Source organism: Oxyura jamaicensis, chromosome 6, assembly GCF_011077185.1.
Source record: "Oxyura jamaicensis isolate SHBP4307 breed ruddy duck chromosome 6, BPBGC_Ojam_1.0, whole genome shotgun sequence".
In the NCBI taxonomy this organism is placed as follows: Eukaryota; Metazoa; Chordata; class Aves; order Anseriformes; family Anatidae; genus Oxyura; species Oxyura jamaicensis.
In genome coordinates, this window is record NC_048898.1 from 22,118,991 (window position 1) to 22,137,116 (window position 18,126).

Below are 18,126 nucleotides of genomic sequence, written 5' to 3' on the forward strand. Positions count from 1 at the left end.
TGGCAGGAATCCTTTTTGAGAGACATAGCAGTTATCTTGAGCCCTTATTGCTTCTGCTAGGTATAAGGAGAAATGACTAGAAGTAACAGGGAGTCAGCAACTTTTGGTGCCTTTGTGTTTATTTCAAAGAGTGCACACAGGCTTCTTTCCCTGAGAAGGACAGTAACAAGCAGCAGACGTTTCATTTTTGAGAAAACTCTGGCCTGTTTTCCATGTATGGTCCATGCCCAAGTCTCTGCTCCCCCTCAAATTCATCTTGCTGACAGCTATCTTACACATCTTAATTTCAGTCAAGAAGAATCTCAGCCCACTACTTTTAGCATTTTATATGCCCTTGCAAGTGATGGTCTTAGGTAGTAACCTCTGTATTTCCAGCTGTCTCACTAACCATTCAAATGCTCCTTCCAAATTAGCTTAGCAATCAACTTTAAGTAGCTCTGTGATTCTTCTGTTATTATTTTTTATAGGCAAAAGACCTTGTCTATGGTGGCCATGAATGCTTCCAAGCATAAACAAGCTCATTTCGTTTCAGCTCTGGTCATTGCCCGGATGGAATTTAAAATTCCAGCAGCACAAAAGGGGATAATTTAACAAATTAAAATATCATCAAGCTTTTCTCTTTCAGCATGTCATATGAGAAATTATTTGGTTCTCTTATTTCTATCGTCATCAGAAACTTTTCCCTTCGTTTTCTCCTAGCTGTGCAACACAGATTAGAGTAGGATCCAAGAGTGTATCTGGGACTGGTGAGGAGTGACTTGATTGGGATAGACTTGAGCCTGTCTCCTTTGTAGGAATATCATCGCTGTCATAATTCATAAACATTTAAGTGGCAAAGCTGCAATCTCAGTTTCTAGGGGACAGTCAAGAGGTCTGTTCTTCCCTGCCTTCTCAGTTATTCCTGATGTCAGCATTGTACCTGCTCATTCAGCACTCTCAGTGTTTGTATACTTAAGACACTTCCGAGTTGCACATCTGAATGCCTTAATTCTGAAATAGGTGCCTTTGAATGAGGAACTGTGGACTGTGGTGCAGTTTAGGTAGTCTGCACTGAGACTGTCTTAAACCAATTTTGGAATTGCAGCCTTAGAACACACGTTTTGCAACTGAAGTTCCCTTTTCACTACAGGATTTTTTGTTTATAAGGATCATCCAGCAGCTTATAGCTGTCTGTTTCAACTCCAGATTTGCAAACGCCTTAATAGCTAAAACTTCCCTACAGGTTGAGTCGCATGCAAACTTCCAAGCACTGCCCACCTTGCCTTATTAGCTAGCTCCCCTGGCATACTGCTACTACAGCTTTAGTCCCTAGAGGCAAAGCAGCTATTTGCAGCTAACCAATTGACTGTAATTCTCCTGTTTCTTTTGGGCAATATGTTTAGAAAGAATTTTTGCAGATTGAATTTATAAGGCTCCTAGAGCCTTTAAGCTGTAGGGAAGTCTGCTAGATATTGCCATGCAGGAAAGGGCTCTGGGAATCTCTGGGATAAGTCTGAAAATGTTGGCTCAAGGCTCAACAGTCATCAGGAAGGCAAACAGAGGATTAGAAGTTACTAGAGAGAACAAAAATTAGGCAGGAGTACTGTGTTGTCACTGTATAAGCCTGATAACCCATGTTTTAAACCTTGTATATAGATTCAAGCACCCTTATTTCAGGAAAAAAAATATTGTAGAACTGCAAAATAGTACAAATAATCGAAGAGTTACTTGGTCATCTGATTTCTTGGCTCTCCAGACTTCTAGCTTGCATTTAAAAGTTCTGGTTTTCCCTGTCTTAATGGACTTGAGTTCATTTTCCTTCTGTGGTCAGTTAAGCAGGTGAGTTCTATTTTTCTTCTTCCTTGACATTCTCACTGCATCTCCTCAGACCACTGAATCGTGTTTTATCACTTTTATTGTGCAGTTAAAAGCTAGCCTTCTGTTGTCAATAATTGCTTAAATTTAAGCAGGAGCTATGGAACAGATCTTTCTGAGCTCTGCCCCTCCAAATAGCTACCTTCCTGCCCTAGTCCTAGCAGGGTTTTTCTCTGGAATGTCCTTGTGTTGTTCGTAGTTGCCTAGTTGCTTTAAATATACAGCATATGCTTGGTTTGTGGCCTTTTTTTTTTTTTTTTTTTTTTTTTTTTTAGCATATTGCTATTTAACTTTTCTGCTTCCTTTAAGTTTATTCATGTTGCACAAAGTGTGCAAGATTCAGATAATATAAAAGATAAAAGCCATGAGCTAGGTTAGCACCTACTTTTTCTCAGCAAGTGTCAGGCCCTGGGCTATGCTAGTAGCATTCAGAGAGGTTTCTCTCTGTTATTACTCTAAGAAGCAGAAAAAAAATAAGTGTGGTAAGCTGCATAACTTTTTGGAGAGTCTGTGTTCTCCTTTCATTCATCTTGATCTTCAAGTCAGGCTCCTATTGAGCTTTTTTCGAAGCCTGTAATCAGTATATCCTGTAGAAGTCAGTGGTGGCTGCATGAGGAGCTTGTGCTCTCTTGCATCCTTTTCTGATTCTTGTGAACCTGGAACAGGTGACGGTAGTGCCAGAAACCTCCCACAACTGTAGACCTTTGATTAACCAGAATGAATCTCCCAGCTGTTTACCCTCGGGCACAAGTAGATTTTGGTTTCTTTCAACCTGGAGCAGTCCACTTGCTTTTTTCTCTTGAATGGCAAGGGTGTTTTTAGAATACCCTGTTCTAATTAGTTCTCTAGAAAGCCTCATTTCTGAGCCAGTTTTCTTCTGCGAAATCTTAATTTCTTTATTAAAAATTAGTTTCCTCATCATCTTCTTTGCCTGGTGTACACCACATATGCTGTTAGCACCTGATTGAAGTAATCTGAACCCAAAGCTGTGTATTTTGCTTTCAAAATTTGCCAGGATGCTTTCTGCTTGCTGTCCCTAGAAATATATATATATTTTCTGATCTTTTCTTAAAATCATCAGCTGCTGTTTTTCAGGTTCTTGTAGCTGTCTTTGATTTCTGTAACAGCTTCATGTGTCCTAGCTTCTCAGTTCAATTGGAACAGCAGCTCACAACTTACATCCTTAGAAACTGCTTTAAACTTTCATCTTGTTTTGGGCACCAGGGTTACTGGTCTTATTTGGTCAGTCAACTGCTGTGCTGGAGAGCTGCTGCTGACTGTTTTCTGTGTTCAGGGAGACAAGATCTTCCTCTAAAGAGAGGATTGCACCAACAAATGTGCACAAATCAGAGCGTTCATTTGCAGAATGCTGGCAGCCAGTTTGGTTGAACAGGTAGCATGCACAGTGAGCGTAAGGATGCTCTTCCTCTTCTCTTACGTGTTGGTGACAGCCGTTGATTTATTGCTGTGCTAGAATGCAGCTGCTAGATAAATGCTTCCCTCTGAACAGCCCATCACATTTCAGCACTTAAGTTAATTGTAAGCACAATGGGGAAATAAAAAAATTAACGGTCCGGTCGGTAGCTATCTGCAGGGCGTTTTGAGCCTTGGCAGAATGGCAAGTGCTCTTACATACCTAGCAGTGAGAAATGTTTTCATAAATGCCACCAGCTGGAGGTAAGGGTTCGCAACTCCAAAACGGGCTGCAGCTCCAAAATAGCAAATCTATCTATCTCAGGGTTTTATGCTCCTGCCATCATCCTGTCTGCTGCCTGCCTTCCTAACAAAATTTCTAACAACAGGCAAGCTTAGTGGGCCTCTTCCAGTTCCTGGCAGATCTCACCATCTAGGTCTAAAAGTCTGCTCTGAAGGGTGTTTATTTTATTAATTTATAATTTTTAATGTAATTGTGTTCATGATCTTTGACTTTTTTCCCTGTGTGAGCTTTGGAAATGCCAGCATTGTGCATGGATGTTCATTCATGTACAAGACCTTGGCATGGGGACTTCATTGCACATTTACAGCTTCCTCTTGGTGGAGCTAGATAATGCTTTGGCTTCAGTAGCAGTGAGGTCAGGTCCTCCACAAATTGTTGTCTGACACTGTTTAATGATGGGAGAAGACTCACTGATCCAATCAGTCTGGAAATCACACGGCATTCAGAAATATCCCAATAGAGCTGAACACGTTTAGGCTTCTAACAGGTTGTGATTTGAAGATATTTCTGGAGTAAATTGTCCCAAAACAGGATGTAATTTCTGCTAGCAGAGTTCGAAGAATGGCAGTTGTTTCTGGGAGAGCCTCACTTATCCTTAGAGGAGGATATATATAATAGATATAATAAGGGTATAAAGTATATATAGGCGCTCCTATAACGTGTCTAGACCTCTTGTGTCGTACAGCCCAGCATTGCTGATGTGTCCTGCATCAGTGCAGTTATGGTTCCTACCTCAGAGGGGAGGTTTGCCCTTAGTTACTATCACTTAATCTTTTGGGTTAGTTGGATTTTTTGATATTTTTTAAACTGTTGGAAAAGCCCACATTCCAGGAATTTTTCCTGCCCTCGGGTTAGACAAGCTGCTTCTTCCTTCCCTGAGAGTGACAGCTGTGTGAGCTGCTGGGGGCTGTGCTGGCTGTACGCTCTCAGCCAGCAGCAGGAGGTGGCTGTGGGTCCTTCACCTGCATGTAGTACAGGCAGCAGGTGCTTGAGGTAGGGGATCTGGGGCACTGGAGCAGGAATGACAGCATGTTGCATGTCTTGCACATGTAGCATGCCTATATATCCTTGCATCTCATGCCCAGATCTTTGTTTTTCCCACTGTGTTCACCAGATCCACTCTGCATCCTGTGCATTTGTGGATGTGTGCTGTATAGGGCATACCTGAGGTATCTGAATTGTTAGACTGTCACAGCAACCTCCTCCTCCTCTTCCTCCTACCATTCATGAATGTGGAATTATTACCCATGGCTTGATCAGCTTGGAGGCAAAGGGTGGTGCTGAAGCACCAGCACTGCATTTAGCTCCAGGACAGCTGCAGAGGTAAGGTAGGGCTGGGTCAGACCAAAGCTCTGTGCTGCTGCTTGTCCCACGATGGGCGCTGGGAGCTGCTTCCAGCGCACCTCTGTGCATCCTCCTAGGGGATCCTCCCTGTGAGCCTGGCTCCTGCAGACGGTGCGGGAGGAAGAGGAGAAGGAGGTGATTGTGGCAGGGGTGCGGGCAGAGTCTGGTGGGAAATGCGGCAGCTGTGTGTGTGTGTTTTTAGTTAACTTCTAATTATTTAGTTACGTGCTTTGTCTTTGGAGCTTCTGGGGATTAATTCCAGCAGAGATTCCAGCCTGCATCAGCAACTTTTCAGTTGCTCTGTGAGAAGTGTGATGCCATTTGGAACAAAAAAAAAATCATTTTCCATATTAATTAGAAGATACTACTGTAAAATTTATGTCAATTATCTGGCACTTTATTATGGAGAGGCAATAGCCTCTTTGTAGTCCAGGTGGCAGCAGCCGTTTCATTACAGTGAGAAATGTTGCTATGCAGTTGAATTCACTAGGAGAAGCACTCAGGGACCATGAGCTGCTTGTGCAGATCAGTAGGGGGGGAAGATTTGTACTAAACCTGGAGTAAGCAATCCACTTTGAGGACTCTAGCATAAAATACACATTCCTATTCCCTTTTTCTGGAAAAGGAAATCCCAAATGACTCTTTATTATAGCCTTCTTCCTGTGAGCTGAAGGGACAAACTGCTGGGTTTGCTCGTGGTATTTTTGGTCTTTGCCTGAGTTTTGGAGGTGGGATTGCCATAATTCCCTCAGGTGGCGGGGTGCCCATAACATCCTAGACAGGAGGCACCTGTGAGTGTCCCCATGCTGTGTCCACTGGGGTTGCGAGCACGTATCCATCCCATAGACTGGCTGCTCCCTCTTCCAGCCTGGGACAGCTGCGACACACACCTGGCTTCTCCATCCTGTGAAGACTTGTTAGCCTGATCTGGAGAGCCTCCCTAAGCCCCACCCTTGTAAGCCCCAAGGCTTTGAGCATGGATATGGGGGGAGAATGTTTTAACCTGGGATTTTTTTTTGGCCTTTTGCTTAACGCGAGATCAATCAGTTGATTCTTTTCCAGCTGCCTTTGTGCCACGGGAGCTAATGACCATTTGCAGGCTGGAGAGGCTCTAGTGAGGTGCTGGCACTGCTGACTGATTGCATTCTTATCCTCTCCTACTCTGATTAGCAAGACTGTGCAGAAACCTTGCTTTCTTCTTGCTTCTGGTTTTCCTGTTTTTCTCTCATTACTTGTGCACGCTTCCCAGAATCAACACGCTGCCAGGTTTGTTGCTGGGTGGCACAAATTGGTGGCGTTCTCTGATGTTATGTTGTAAAGTCGGTACAGCTGTGGGTGAGGAAAGGTTCTGCAGGTTAAAAAAATACTGATTAGTGAACTGTGCTGTGGCTGCCAGAGAGACAGGCCCCAGTTCTGTGTGATGCCCATTAGATTCCACTGCTGGGGCAGTTCTCCCTCTGGCTTTGCTGCTAACTGGGGCTGTGTTCTCCCAGTCAGGCACTGCTGTGCACCATCCTGTGCTTTCCCTGGGAAAGGCTATTCCAGGCCTGGTCTCCTCTGGGACAGTGCAGCAGGTCTGTTCTTGTTGAGCATCGGAGGAACAGCGCTGGTGCAGTGAGGAAGGGGTCTATGCGTAGATAACAGTACAGCAAAGCATGGTCTGTTTTGAAAATGGAAAATGTCAGGGCAGGGGCAATTGGTGCTGGGGGGAATGGGTTCCAGTGCTCGTGGCCAAGATGCTCTGATTCTTCAGGGGCTGTCCATCTAGATTGCAAGGAAGCAGTAAGCTGGTGGATGCAGCAAAGTAAGGAGCCAACAACTCTGTAAAATAAATCATCCTGTTCCTGTGGGTGCAGCCATATGGCATGGGCGGGATCCTGCAGACAGCTGAGCCCTGTATCAGCCCCTCCAATGGAAGCCAGCCCCAAGATTCCTGCTGCGTTACCCGGGGGGGTGCCTCTTGTTACAAGTCGGTTGTGACAGTCACTGGGGAGAGACGGGACATGGCAGGTACAGATGCAGGAGGATGCTGAAATCCTCTGAGTGCTGCAGAAAGCTCTGCCTGTTCAGAGCAGCTCCTGCAAGGCTGGGACATATGCAAAGATGGGGGCCTGAATTGCTAGCTTTTGTCTGGAATTCCTGTAAAGCACTCAGTGAGCGAGCTGTGGGGCACTGGGTTAATCTGACGGCAAATTATCTTTAAATTACAGTGGTGCAGCTCCACTGACTTCTGGTTTGTTGCATTGGAGTAAATGAGAGAATGCAGCTTCTGGGGCTGATACAGGTAGCTGCAGGAAAGGAATTCAGCAGCCATCATTTATCTTGCATTGCACCGTATCTGAGTCGCTCACTTCTGTCATACTGCTTTTTTGTAGGCTATCTTAGAGGATCAGTCTTAAAAGAAGATTTAGCTTGTGACTGCTTATTTTTTTCCTTTGTGAAGATGCAGTAAAGCATTTAAAAATAAAAATAAAAAAATTGCCCTGCATGTTCATCCTTGCTATCTGAGGGATGTCATGTCTTATCTTCCCTGTTGCTTGCTAAGAAACTCCTTGGAAGTCACCTACAGTCCATTTTCCTCTCTACTTGCCTGACACTTGAGGTGGTGTTCTCTCAGCTGCCTGTGAAATTTTAAAACCAGATGTCCATTTAAGATCCACCTGGAAGAGACCAGCTAAAAGTCGCTTCCTTTTTCAGTTCTTTGTATTTCACTATGTTGGGAATGATGTCTTCTGGTCTTCCATGGAGACTTCTGGGAAAAGCAGCTTGGACAGGGTCTGGAAAAAGAAATGATTCAGTCTCACAGTTAAATTATCCCAGGTCTTTTTTATCTGACAGATAAAGCTCTAACGTACAAGAGCATCCCTGCAGTAGTTTTCCTGAGCAGAAGTCAAAAAAGGTGTATAAAGGGCGAAGGATGAGAATATTGTGTTACGTGGAGGATGTGCGTATTTGTCATCTGGGTAGAAAGCTGATGCCTTTCAAACCTTCATGTTAGATGCTCTTAATACCTTCTTGCTGCTCTTTAACCTCCCCTCTGTCTCGCAGCTGCATCTTAAAGAGCAGATGAAATTGTCTCAAGGATGGCAGGTCCTAATCTCAGTAACAGTTCCTATCCATTATGGAATATGAAGTTAAATGATCTGTGAGTGGGTTTATCTCAGATCCCACATAGCATTTTTTTTTCAGCACCAGCAAGAAAGGGAAATTATTAGGCAGTGAAGAAAAGCTGTTTATTTTTAACTCACCCTTTCTTTTTAAGTTTTATTTCATAATTAAAAGAGATGAGGAGTGGAAGCCAATGAATGTACGCAGCTAAAGGGGTAAGCTGATCTCAAGTTTACAGAGATCACGATAAGAAGTGGGTAGCACAACCAGGGACTTTGGGGCCCTGTCCTCCTTCGCCACCCTCCTCCTAGAGCATCAAATGGAGCTGTTAGCTGCCTTGGAGGTGGCACAGGAGGGCTGGTTTACAGGGTGCAGCTTACAGAGCTCACCGCTGCCCTCAGTGTTTACTACTGCTCAGCAGGGTTTGAGGAGGTCCCTGCTGAGTGCCTGAAGAGAACTACAAAGAACTAGCAAGGAGGAAAGCAGCTGCTTTGTGGAGAAGCGTGTACATCTGTTGTCTGGGCACGCTGCGTGGCGGGTGTGTGTTGGTAGGGGATGCATGCAGACCTGGGGATAGCTGGGGTAAACGCCCTGAATTACTGCTGGAGAAGCCTGTTGTACTCCTCGCCTTTCAAACAGGGTTTCTCCCCTGCATTTTACTAATCTTGGTCAACTTGGCTCCCTTGGGTTGACAGGAGGACAGCCCTCTGATCCACGCAAGCTGCCAGAAGGTGTGTTGTGCTATCAATCTCCATCTCCAGTGGATACTTGCACCCTGGAGTAAATCCTATACCAAACCTTTCTTCCTTCGTTGCTCTTGGCTCTGCGCTGCTTCTCACAAGTTCTGCAGGCAGGAATAAGAGGGCCGGGCTGAATGTGGAGATGGCTGTTACTGCAGGGAGTTATTCCTCTCTGCCAGCGGAGCTGACAAACAAAATTAGGAAATGAGTCCTCCCGGAGAGGAGGCTGCGTGCTCTTGCAGCAGCAGGACACTGACAGGCTGTTCTTAAATAACCTTGCAAAATACTGATTCCTATCCCTAGCTTGCCTCTGCAATGCCAGAGGACAGCTGAGCTGCACAAAGAGGCTGCCATGGGACCATCTCACCAGGTAACCACTTCTGGGGCCCTTTTTTATGCTCAGTCCTCGTTTGGGTGATGCTCTGTGTTTTCTGCCTTAGTGGGACCCCGGCACTAGCCTGCTTCAAGGTGTTTACATGAGTGTCCATTTGTGTAAAAGTGCTACAGGCAAAGTTTTGGGGAAATAAATCACGGAAAAGCATTTTAAGGAATTCCAAGCAAGCCTAGGATTCTAGAGTAAGAGATAGGGGGATACAATTCAGTCCTGTAAAGGGCAGGAGCTGTCAGCTGCCTAAAAAGACAATTGAGGGTAGTGTTTGTACTGTTGGGAGGACAAGAGAAGATTGAGTTCCTTCTTGCACTCGTCACTGTTTGCTGTATTGCATCCTCTGCAATGCTTTTCTTAGGATCTCTCCTGAGTCAGGGATGTTTTGGGACAGGGACTCTTCTTTTGCGCCTTATGCCCTGTGTTGTGCTTCTGGCTGAGGCTTTTCACGAGTGTAAGCTGCTGCAATGCAAACTTCCGATGTTGTTATTCTGCCTGTGCTTCTGTTTAGCTCTGAGATCAAGCGGTAACAGCCTAGGAAAGAGGTTCGTGTGTTTAAGAGAATTGTTTCAAGCATATGTTTTGCCCAGGAGTACCGAGCTATATGGTTCCTGGTAGGGAGATTATTGTCACTTACTTACAAATGCTTTGAGGAATGAATTTGTCCATGCAGTGCTTTGGAGTTATAAAGCAGTGTGGGAGTCCCTCTTGGTGCTCCCTAGTTAGGAAAATGAATAGTTCAATAGGACAGAGACACGTAACTGTGAATTTACAAGTAGAGCCCAGTGCTGGGAGCAGATTAAGGCGTTAATGTGAGCTGGAGCGCTTTGGTTGCAGCAAAGCCAGACAATAAGAAAGCATCTCCTGGGCAGGGAGACTTGGATTTGTGTCTCTACTTGTTTCTAATGCCAGAGCCTGTAACAGGCTTAGATAGACACCTTAGTGTCTATCAGAAGTTTGTTCCTTTTAGGAGAGAAGTGCAGTGCTCTGTGTGGAGGCTGACCTGAGCAGCTGTGGAAGCTGACATTTAAGCAGGTTGTGAATTGTAATTAGCAAGCCAGGAGGGTGGTGGGCTGGCAAAATTTGCACTGTTGTGACCTAGAGGTCAGGCAAACCCATGTTTATATAGTGCCTACTGTGTTATGTTTGGTTGCATGCTCAGTAATTAGCTGCTTAATTTAATGAGATCATGTCTACTTCTCCTGGTGACGTAATTGTGTTTGGGCAACTGCTGCTGTCGTAGTTACGGGCTCATCCGCTGTTATGAATGGAGAAATTCTTTAAATTCCAGGACTGTTCCTTACTGGCATTAGGAATGTTTTCATGCCCACCTCCTTGTTGTTATTCATGTACCAAATATCGGCTGTTAAAGCCGTGCATGTTGCAAAAACAGGTGCCAGAGCTGTGCTCTGTCACAGCCTTGTTCCTCCAATGCTAAGGCAGCTGTGGATGCTGACTCCTCTTCTGTCTTTGGCAGGTGTTGGAAGTGGTACGGTCCAACTATGACACGCTGACCCTGAAACTGCAGGATGGGCTGGATCAGTACGAGCGCTATTCGGAGCAGCATAAAGAGGCTGCATTCTTCAAAGAGCTGGTAAGCTGCCTTGACTCTGCAGAACCAACAGCCCTGTTCCACAGCTTTTGTTTATGGCCTGGGCAGTGGCGTTCGGAGTATAGCTGAGCAGCCTAGTTACTCCACTGGACTGCCTCCAAAGATGGGGCAGGAATAGAACCTGAACAGATGCTGCATGTCTGGAGTTGGTCTGAAACCTCCCTGGAGCTTCCTGCCCTGCAGTGTATGGTTGGGGAGGAACCGCCAGACTGCTCAGGCCAGTAAATAGTCAAATAGTCTCTGTCCCTTCCTTCTGCTGTGCTTTCTGGTGGTAAGTGTGCATGGTGGAAAAGTTGATTGCTCCCACCTTGGGTTTATCACAAAGAGCAAGTAAGTCTTTTCACTGTTGTTAGCCCACAAACTATGGGGCTGAGCAGAATGTGATGCTGGTCAGACACCTGCCTGCATATGGCTTTCCTCTGTCATTCACAACATAGGGTTCCCAGGCAACGAAAGCAAAGGCATTCTCTAGGAATGTCCCCTCCTGCCAGAGGAGAGGACTAATGGTAGGAAGAAACACAAAAAAAAATAATGCAGCAGAGACAAAACTGTGCCCATATAGTGTGGGTTGGTAGTTGTGTTCTTCAGCAAGCCAGTTTGCTCACCCTGCTCCAGAGAGCTGCATCGTAGCTGTTGGGTCAGGGCAATTTCTTGTCCAATGGCTGCATCACCAGGGAGACAGTGTTTCTGTAGTGGCTGGTATCTCGGAGGAGAGCCTGCTTTTTCCTCACTGTTGAATCAACCTCGGTGCTCAACAAAAGGAGAGGCCTCTGACTGGCAGCTTTTTTTTTTTTTTAACCAGTTTGAGAACCGATTCTCTCTTCCAGCTCTGTCCTTGCTGATTGATGAGTAACTGATGCCTGCCCACTCCATCACGAGCCTGGATGAGTTTGGGAAGGTTACACCTCCTTCTGTCTACTCTGCTCCAGAGCAGGCATGCCTGAATTGCTTTTGATTCCTTCCACAGCATACTTTTTAACCTTTTAATGTTTTTTAGGTCATTGCAGTGCTACTATTAGGTAGGATATGGGCAAAAATCATTTCTGACCACTTCATGTTTTTCTTTGCTCCTTTGTGCCTGTTCTTGTCTCCTGCCCTGCTATTTGATACCGTGTCTGGAATACACACAAAGAAATTTGATGATAGCCTCCCTGTGACACAGGCTTCTTCCACTATTGTACTCCAGAAATAAGACGCATTCATGTTTCTGTTGTCATCTGTTCTGTCCCATGGGCTCCTGCCCTCAGCCAGCTTCTCCTTCCCCAGCCTCGTGGCTGCATGACTGATTCGCTTCCTGCATGTCCCACTTTCCATTTGGCCTGGCAGAAACTCAGGCTGATCATGCCGATTGATTAAAATGACATTCTCGGTCCTAAGATCATCACAGCTACAATCTAAAATTACTTTCTTTCTAGCCTCTATTTTTTTTCCAATACCTGTGATTCCTCCAAATTTTGTATCATTTAAGAATCAGTTTAGTGTCATAATCCAGTCCCGCCTTCTGAAAATCGCTGGTCCAGGTACCCCTGGGACCTTCGCAAGAGCATAGGAAAGCCTGAATAATTACCATCTAAACATGCAGATCGACCCAGTTGTGAAACTGTCTAATCCACACTTCTCGAGATGCCCTGAGAATTGGGACCCTATTAAATGTTTTTTTACTCACAGCTACAGAAAATCCCCTGCAATCCATTCAGCCATTCCCTCAGCACAGAGGGAAACCAACCTGATCTGTTACGGTTTGTCTTCGGCAGGCCCAGCTAGCCTCCTGTCCTCCACGCTGGTTTTCCTCTAGGTGCACAGAAACTGATGGCTTCATTAATTGTTCTAACAGCTCGTCAAAAAGGCCCTGGTCTGCCCTATCCTTCCCCATGTTCTCTTCAAAGTAGGTAATAGGCTCCCTTTTTGCTAGGCATCCGTGTCTTTACTTGAGCTTTTGCTGCTGGTCTGATGTGGGGTAATATCCCTGTACCCAGAGCATTGTACTTAACTGCTGAGAGCTGCAGGATTTCGTGGAGGGGGCAGAGTGAAATTGTTTCGGGAGCTCTGCCAGAGGAGCAGGGCTGATGGGGAGCTAGAGGTTTCCTCTATGGTTTCCAAACTCATCCAGGCCCCGTCAGGTCTTCCTGAACAGGGTCTGTTTGCGAACAATTCTTTCCAGATTCTGCCTGGTTTTCTAATCCCTGCCTCTGAGATTGCATTAAAGCAAATCCTTCTCGGTAGGGAATGACATGCAGGAGCCATTTTCCTTTTCAGCCTTCTTTTCATCTCTCTTTGCTCCCATTAAATGGGTGAGCAGAAACTTCCCCAAGCCATTCTCTTGGCTCCTTTATGCTTAGCAGTCTTGTTCTCGCTCCTTTGACGTGCTTGGCTAATGCACTGCTTCACTTCTCTGGCTCTGCCTCTGCACTGCTCTTTCTTGCTAATCCCAAAGAAAAATCTTGCTTTCTTCTCCCATTCCCTTTTCAAAGACGCTTTCAAAGGCCTGCAATACTGCAGCCACATTGTGCTGGAAGGTGATGTGCAGAGTGTTTTTATCAATTGGGCTTTCTGGCCTGTAGTGCTGCCTTTGAGAAGACCTAAAGGGAGGAAGTTAGGAAGTTTTCTAACACTTTTTTTTCAGTTTCTTTGAAACCTCGAGGATGTCATTCGAGGTCTATGCTGCTTTGGTAGAATGAATGGTGTGGATGTGAAGGAATATGTGGAAAGAGATTCAGCATCTTTCCAAAGCACTCTGTCTGCAGTTAGGTTTCAGCAGAGTCTCAAAATAGTCTGATTAGGGATTGATTTCTGCAGGGGAAATTACACTAATTTGACTTTTAATTAGATATAGTAGTCAGTGTAAACCTCCTCCCATTGTACAAATCTCTTAAGAGCTGTTCGTTGATTGGAAACCGGTTTAATTGGTGGGGCTTGCTACAAAATAGGAGTATCTGTACAGTGTTACACCAGTCGAGCTGTAATGACACAAAACTGGAACTGAATTATGTTTTACTCCCATAGTTAATGCCCCCGATTCATTCATCCTTTCCTTTGCTCCTTGTTCTCCAGGTGATGCACTTCGTGCATTTCCAATTTCTTTGAAGTCTATGGGATAAATATGATCCAAGCTGCTAATGGGGAGAAAACAGATTTAAAAGCTCTTCAGCGTGCTCTGTACAGAAGCAGGAGAGGACACGTGCTCTGCCTTTATTTCCTTGCAGCATAAATGTTAAACTCTGGGTTTACTTTCTGAGGCTTGTACAAGCCTCTCTGAAGAGTTCTGGTAGCTTGCATGCTGGCAGCCATGCCCAAGCTGCCTGCTGCACCAGGAGCTGGGAAGACTCCTGGGGTGTAGCCTCGCAAGTAGAGCAGCTCAGCCAGACTGCGGGAAGTGTCAGAAGTTTCTCCTTCTACAGGCAGACACCTCCCTGTGTCACTGTCTGCTCTTCCAGCCCCAGAAGAGAAATGAGCTTCAGCTCCCTGTGCTGAGGATAACTCAATTTAACTCTCATTTGAGCTATTCTTACCTTTTGAGCTGGTCAGCTCAGAGCTGCTTGCTATCCTGGAGAAAAAAAAAATGCTGGCCAGAGATGTACAGAAGTGTCAGGATCATCTTGTGTTGTTATGCACACTCCTCTCCCAAACTTGTGTTCAAGCAGATCAAAGTCCACCTACACCACTCTTGACCAAAGTTTGTAAGCTCCTCTTGAAACCCAGAGCTATCATTAAGTGAAAACAGCTCCACGCTGGCCCAAGCTAATCTGTTTCATAGCTTCCCAACCTGCAGGGTTAAAAGAATTTCCTCTTTTCCAGTGTATATCTTTTGCCTTAAATTAAGCTGAGCATTTCTTGCCCCATCCCTGGGGAGTGGGATAAATATTACTCACTGTTCTCTTCCTGACCTCATTTTACATACTGGCGAGTGTTTGCTCTGTTCCCCCTAAACCTCCTCTTTGCAAATTAAACAGGCTTAATTTCTTGTGCTCTGCCCCATAGCTACAATTTCTGCTAAGCCTTGTGCTCTCATCGTTTGTCACTGCAGCTTCCCTTTCTGAGCTTGTGGAGACTGTTGCCTTACCCATCTTAGAGACCTCTGTATGCATGTACAAATTGAGTGGGACCAGATCCTATGAGCAGGGCTCCCATTTCCTGGTGGGGAGACCGCCCAGTGCAGACCTGTCTTCTGGAGACCTAGATCTTAAATAAGCCATCTTTAAGTCCCGACACCGTTGCTAGGGTCAGTGCAATGGGTTTTACTGGGTTTGATTTCACAGCTTTCCCTTTTAACCTTCTGTGTTTTGATTTGTTTCCCACCCTTTAACACATTCAGCCTTTTGGGGAGCTTTCTGCCCTTCCCTCCAGGGCAGCAGGTGGGACCTGGGTATAAACACCGCCAGCTTCTCTTCCAGCCCCCAGTGTTTGGATTCCTCATTCTACTTTTATTTAATTCAACCCCAGTGCTTTTAAAAAACAAAAAACACCAACCAGGTCATCAACAACCTTGTTATCACAGGCTCTGGGTCTCTGGGAACTGTAATCCTGTTGTTTGGATGAGCTTGTGTCAGTTTTGCTCCCTGTCACTGCTGCACAGGCGCTGCCACAAACAATGTTTGACTCTGTTTTCTCATGGCTGAGTGAAGCTGAGACTGAGCCCAGGCTGGGGCTGGCACCTTCGGCCAGCAAGTCTGCAGGCACGCAGCAGGAAGGGAAGCTGCTCTGCCATGGGTCTGCCCACCTCTTCCTCGCAGGCTGCGTGGGTGACCACAAGTCGGACATCATTAAGGGATAATGACGCTTCTTCAGCGACAGCCCGTGATCCAACTTTGAGGGTAGGGCACTCAGCACAGAATACAGACAGCTGGCTCCAAACTGATGGTTTTCTGCCAGCTTGAGCTGTAATTTGTGTTTACAGCACAGTAGCATGTCCTCTCTCCTCTCCTTGACTCCGTATCTTTGGCTGTATGGGTTCTGGAGCAGGACAAGCCATGGCACTGCAGCCATCCAGGGGAATGCTGGCTGGCACTCACAGAAAACGCTCTTCCAGCTGCAGCCTGGAAGTGCTTGCTTTCCCTGTACTTTGCCCAAGAACAGGGAATACATCAGGTCTTAGCTCATGCATGCAAGCAGAGCATCCTCTCCCATCCCTGTCTGACGTGGAATTTACTCTCCTTCCTTGGACATCACTTTAAACCCTCTTGTCATCCCAGAAATCAGCTGATCCTCAGGGATTTCTTGCCAAGGTGGAGACTCAGTAGAGAACTTCTCAGAATTATACCAGCATGCAGAACAGTTTCATGCTGAGCACAGAGGTCAACAGTGTCAGCATTGCTGTACCCACCGGGAGCCAAGACAAGTCCCTCGGCTAAACCGTCTTGTTTTGTCTCTGTCAGGTGCGGTCCATCAGCATCAACGTGAGGAAGAACCTTGCTTTCAACACGCTGAGCCAGGAGCTCCTGCTGAAGGAATTCTCTACGATCTCCTGAAGCAGGGGAGCAACAGCTGCGCAGGGCTGACCAGAGATGGGCCTGTCTCGCGGGGACACCGTGGGTCCACGGCTGATCGCCCCTCGCCTTTCACCTGCAGAACAGACTGCATTTTTTCCAGGGGAGAGCCTTGCTGCTGTGTGTTTGATCCCAAAGGCATGTGTTTCAATAGGACTGTGGCTGAGAGAGGTGATTGGCATGTGGAGGAGGAGGAGGAAGCAATTCTGTAAGGCGCCATGGGGATGGGCAGCTGTTTCTGTCACGTAGTGATTCCCTCTGCAGCCTCAGGGAAAATGCACTGGAAACCTTCGTAGCAGAGGTGGGGAGAGCTCACAACCAAAGTAATAAAATGGGTCCAGCTGTGTGAGGCAGCTCTGGGTTGAGGTTGTTGTCTGTTCCACAGGAAAGCTCTGACCCCAGGCAAGGGCTGCCCTTTTCGAGTAGCCTGGATCAACCCTCCCCTCCTCCTTGTAGGTCAAATCCATTGCCATCCCACTGGGAGTTTAGGGAGGATATAAACCAGGTTCCCAAGAGAGCATATCCTGATCACTGATGGTTTCAGATGTCAGAAAGTGTTGTTTGAATCAAGCCATCAAATTACTGGAGGAGAAATTTTGCCTCCAAGCTCAGCTTATCAGTCCAGCTTGTTGGTCCGGCCTGAGCCAGTATGCAAGGGTATGTGTCATCGTAGTGAACCATCTGCAACAGGAGACCACCTCTGCTTGGGGTCACCCTTGCTCATCTCATCTCTGCTGTTTCCAAGGTTGAGGGACATTTTGACGTATTTCACTTCCTTGGGGCAGAGGACAGGCTGACTCCCACCCACACTCACTCCCCTCGTTGCCCATCAGAGACTGCATTGTGACAATCTTCCTCTTCCTCACTGGAATGTCTGCCTTGCACATTTGCAAGTGCCTGGTGGTCTTCATGAGCTAACAAGTCCCCAGTTTTTCCCCTCGTGTAGCTTGCAGGTACTGCAGTTAAAAAGAGGAGTGGTTACTTCACTTTCTAGCTTGTCCTGTCTTCACTGAGTGACTCACCACAGACTTCCTAAGGAAGAGCTGCGGGATGATGCTCCGGGGTCACAGGGAGACCTTTCTGCTCAAGAGCCAGCGTTTCAGAGGTGCCCGTGTCAGATGGAGCCGTGTCAGGCTGCCAACTCAGGAACATGCAGCACAAACACCTTCTCCCTGCTCATGCATTTTCAGCTCCCGGCAGTGTATGGTAGGACATGGTATGACTTAGTGGGTTGAACTAGAGAAGTTATGTACATCCCAGATCCACTTTTTTCCCCTAAAAAACATGAAAGAAAAGAAAAGTGCCTAGTCCTGCTCATAGCCTCATAGGTCGGAGTAGCGTGAGTGGTATCCTGCTCATTCCCTGCCAGTTTTAGGCAATGTTTGTTCATGCCAACGCGTGCTAATTAGTTTGTTTCATCTTTACCTGCCATGAGCATGGGAAACTGAAAGCTGTGTCCCTGGCTGCCCACTGGTCGCAGAACCAGAGGAAGAACGTTTTCCTGGCTTCTCCCAGAGGAGGACATTTTGCCCCAGCACAGATCGTTTGGCTTTTATCAGCTAAGGCAGACGTTTATGCACTTTCCTGCCAGGTGAGTGCGTGTCAGAGGGATGGTGCCTGGGAGAAGCAGGCACTGTGAAATCACTCTGCTCAAGAACAGATCCAGGCATGTGGGAGGTGGCTGTTTCTCCAGTGGCAAATGAGTAGGAATAGTTGCAGTACACGGCACCGTAGTATGTAGTGTGTTTGAGAAGCGCTTGCTTAGACCATCTCCTCTCCAAGGGGTAAACTTCCTCCCCAAGGGGGCTCCAGTTCCTCCAGTACAGCCCCAGCATAGCTGCTGATGGAGTATCGAGTCAACCAGCTCGAGGTAGGACTCGGAG

At 46.4% G+C, this 18,126-nt stretch overlaps 1 protein-coding gene across 1 annotated transcript in view; it reads left to right on the forward strand.

Moving 5' to 3' along the window:
* ARMH3 (armadillo like helical domain containing 3) overlaps positions 1-17,530 on the forward strand; it is a 95,387-nt gene extending 77,857 nt beyond the window's left edge. The window contains exons 12-13 of the mRNA XM_035330086.1: positions 10,626-10,742; positions 16,133-17,530. Of these exons, the coding sequence (XP_035185977.1) occupies positions 10,626-10,742; positions 16,133-16,225 (210 nt within the window). The 3' untranslated portion in view covers positions 16,226-17,530. The remainder of the gene's footprint in view (positions 1-10,625; positions 10,743-16,132) is intronic.
* The last annotated feature ends 596 nt before the right edge of the window (positions 17,531-18,126 follow it).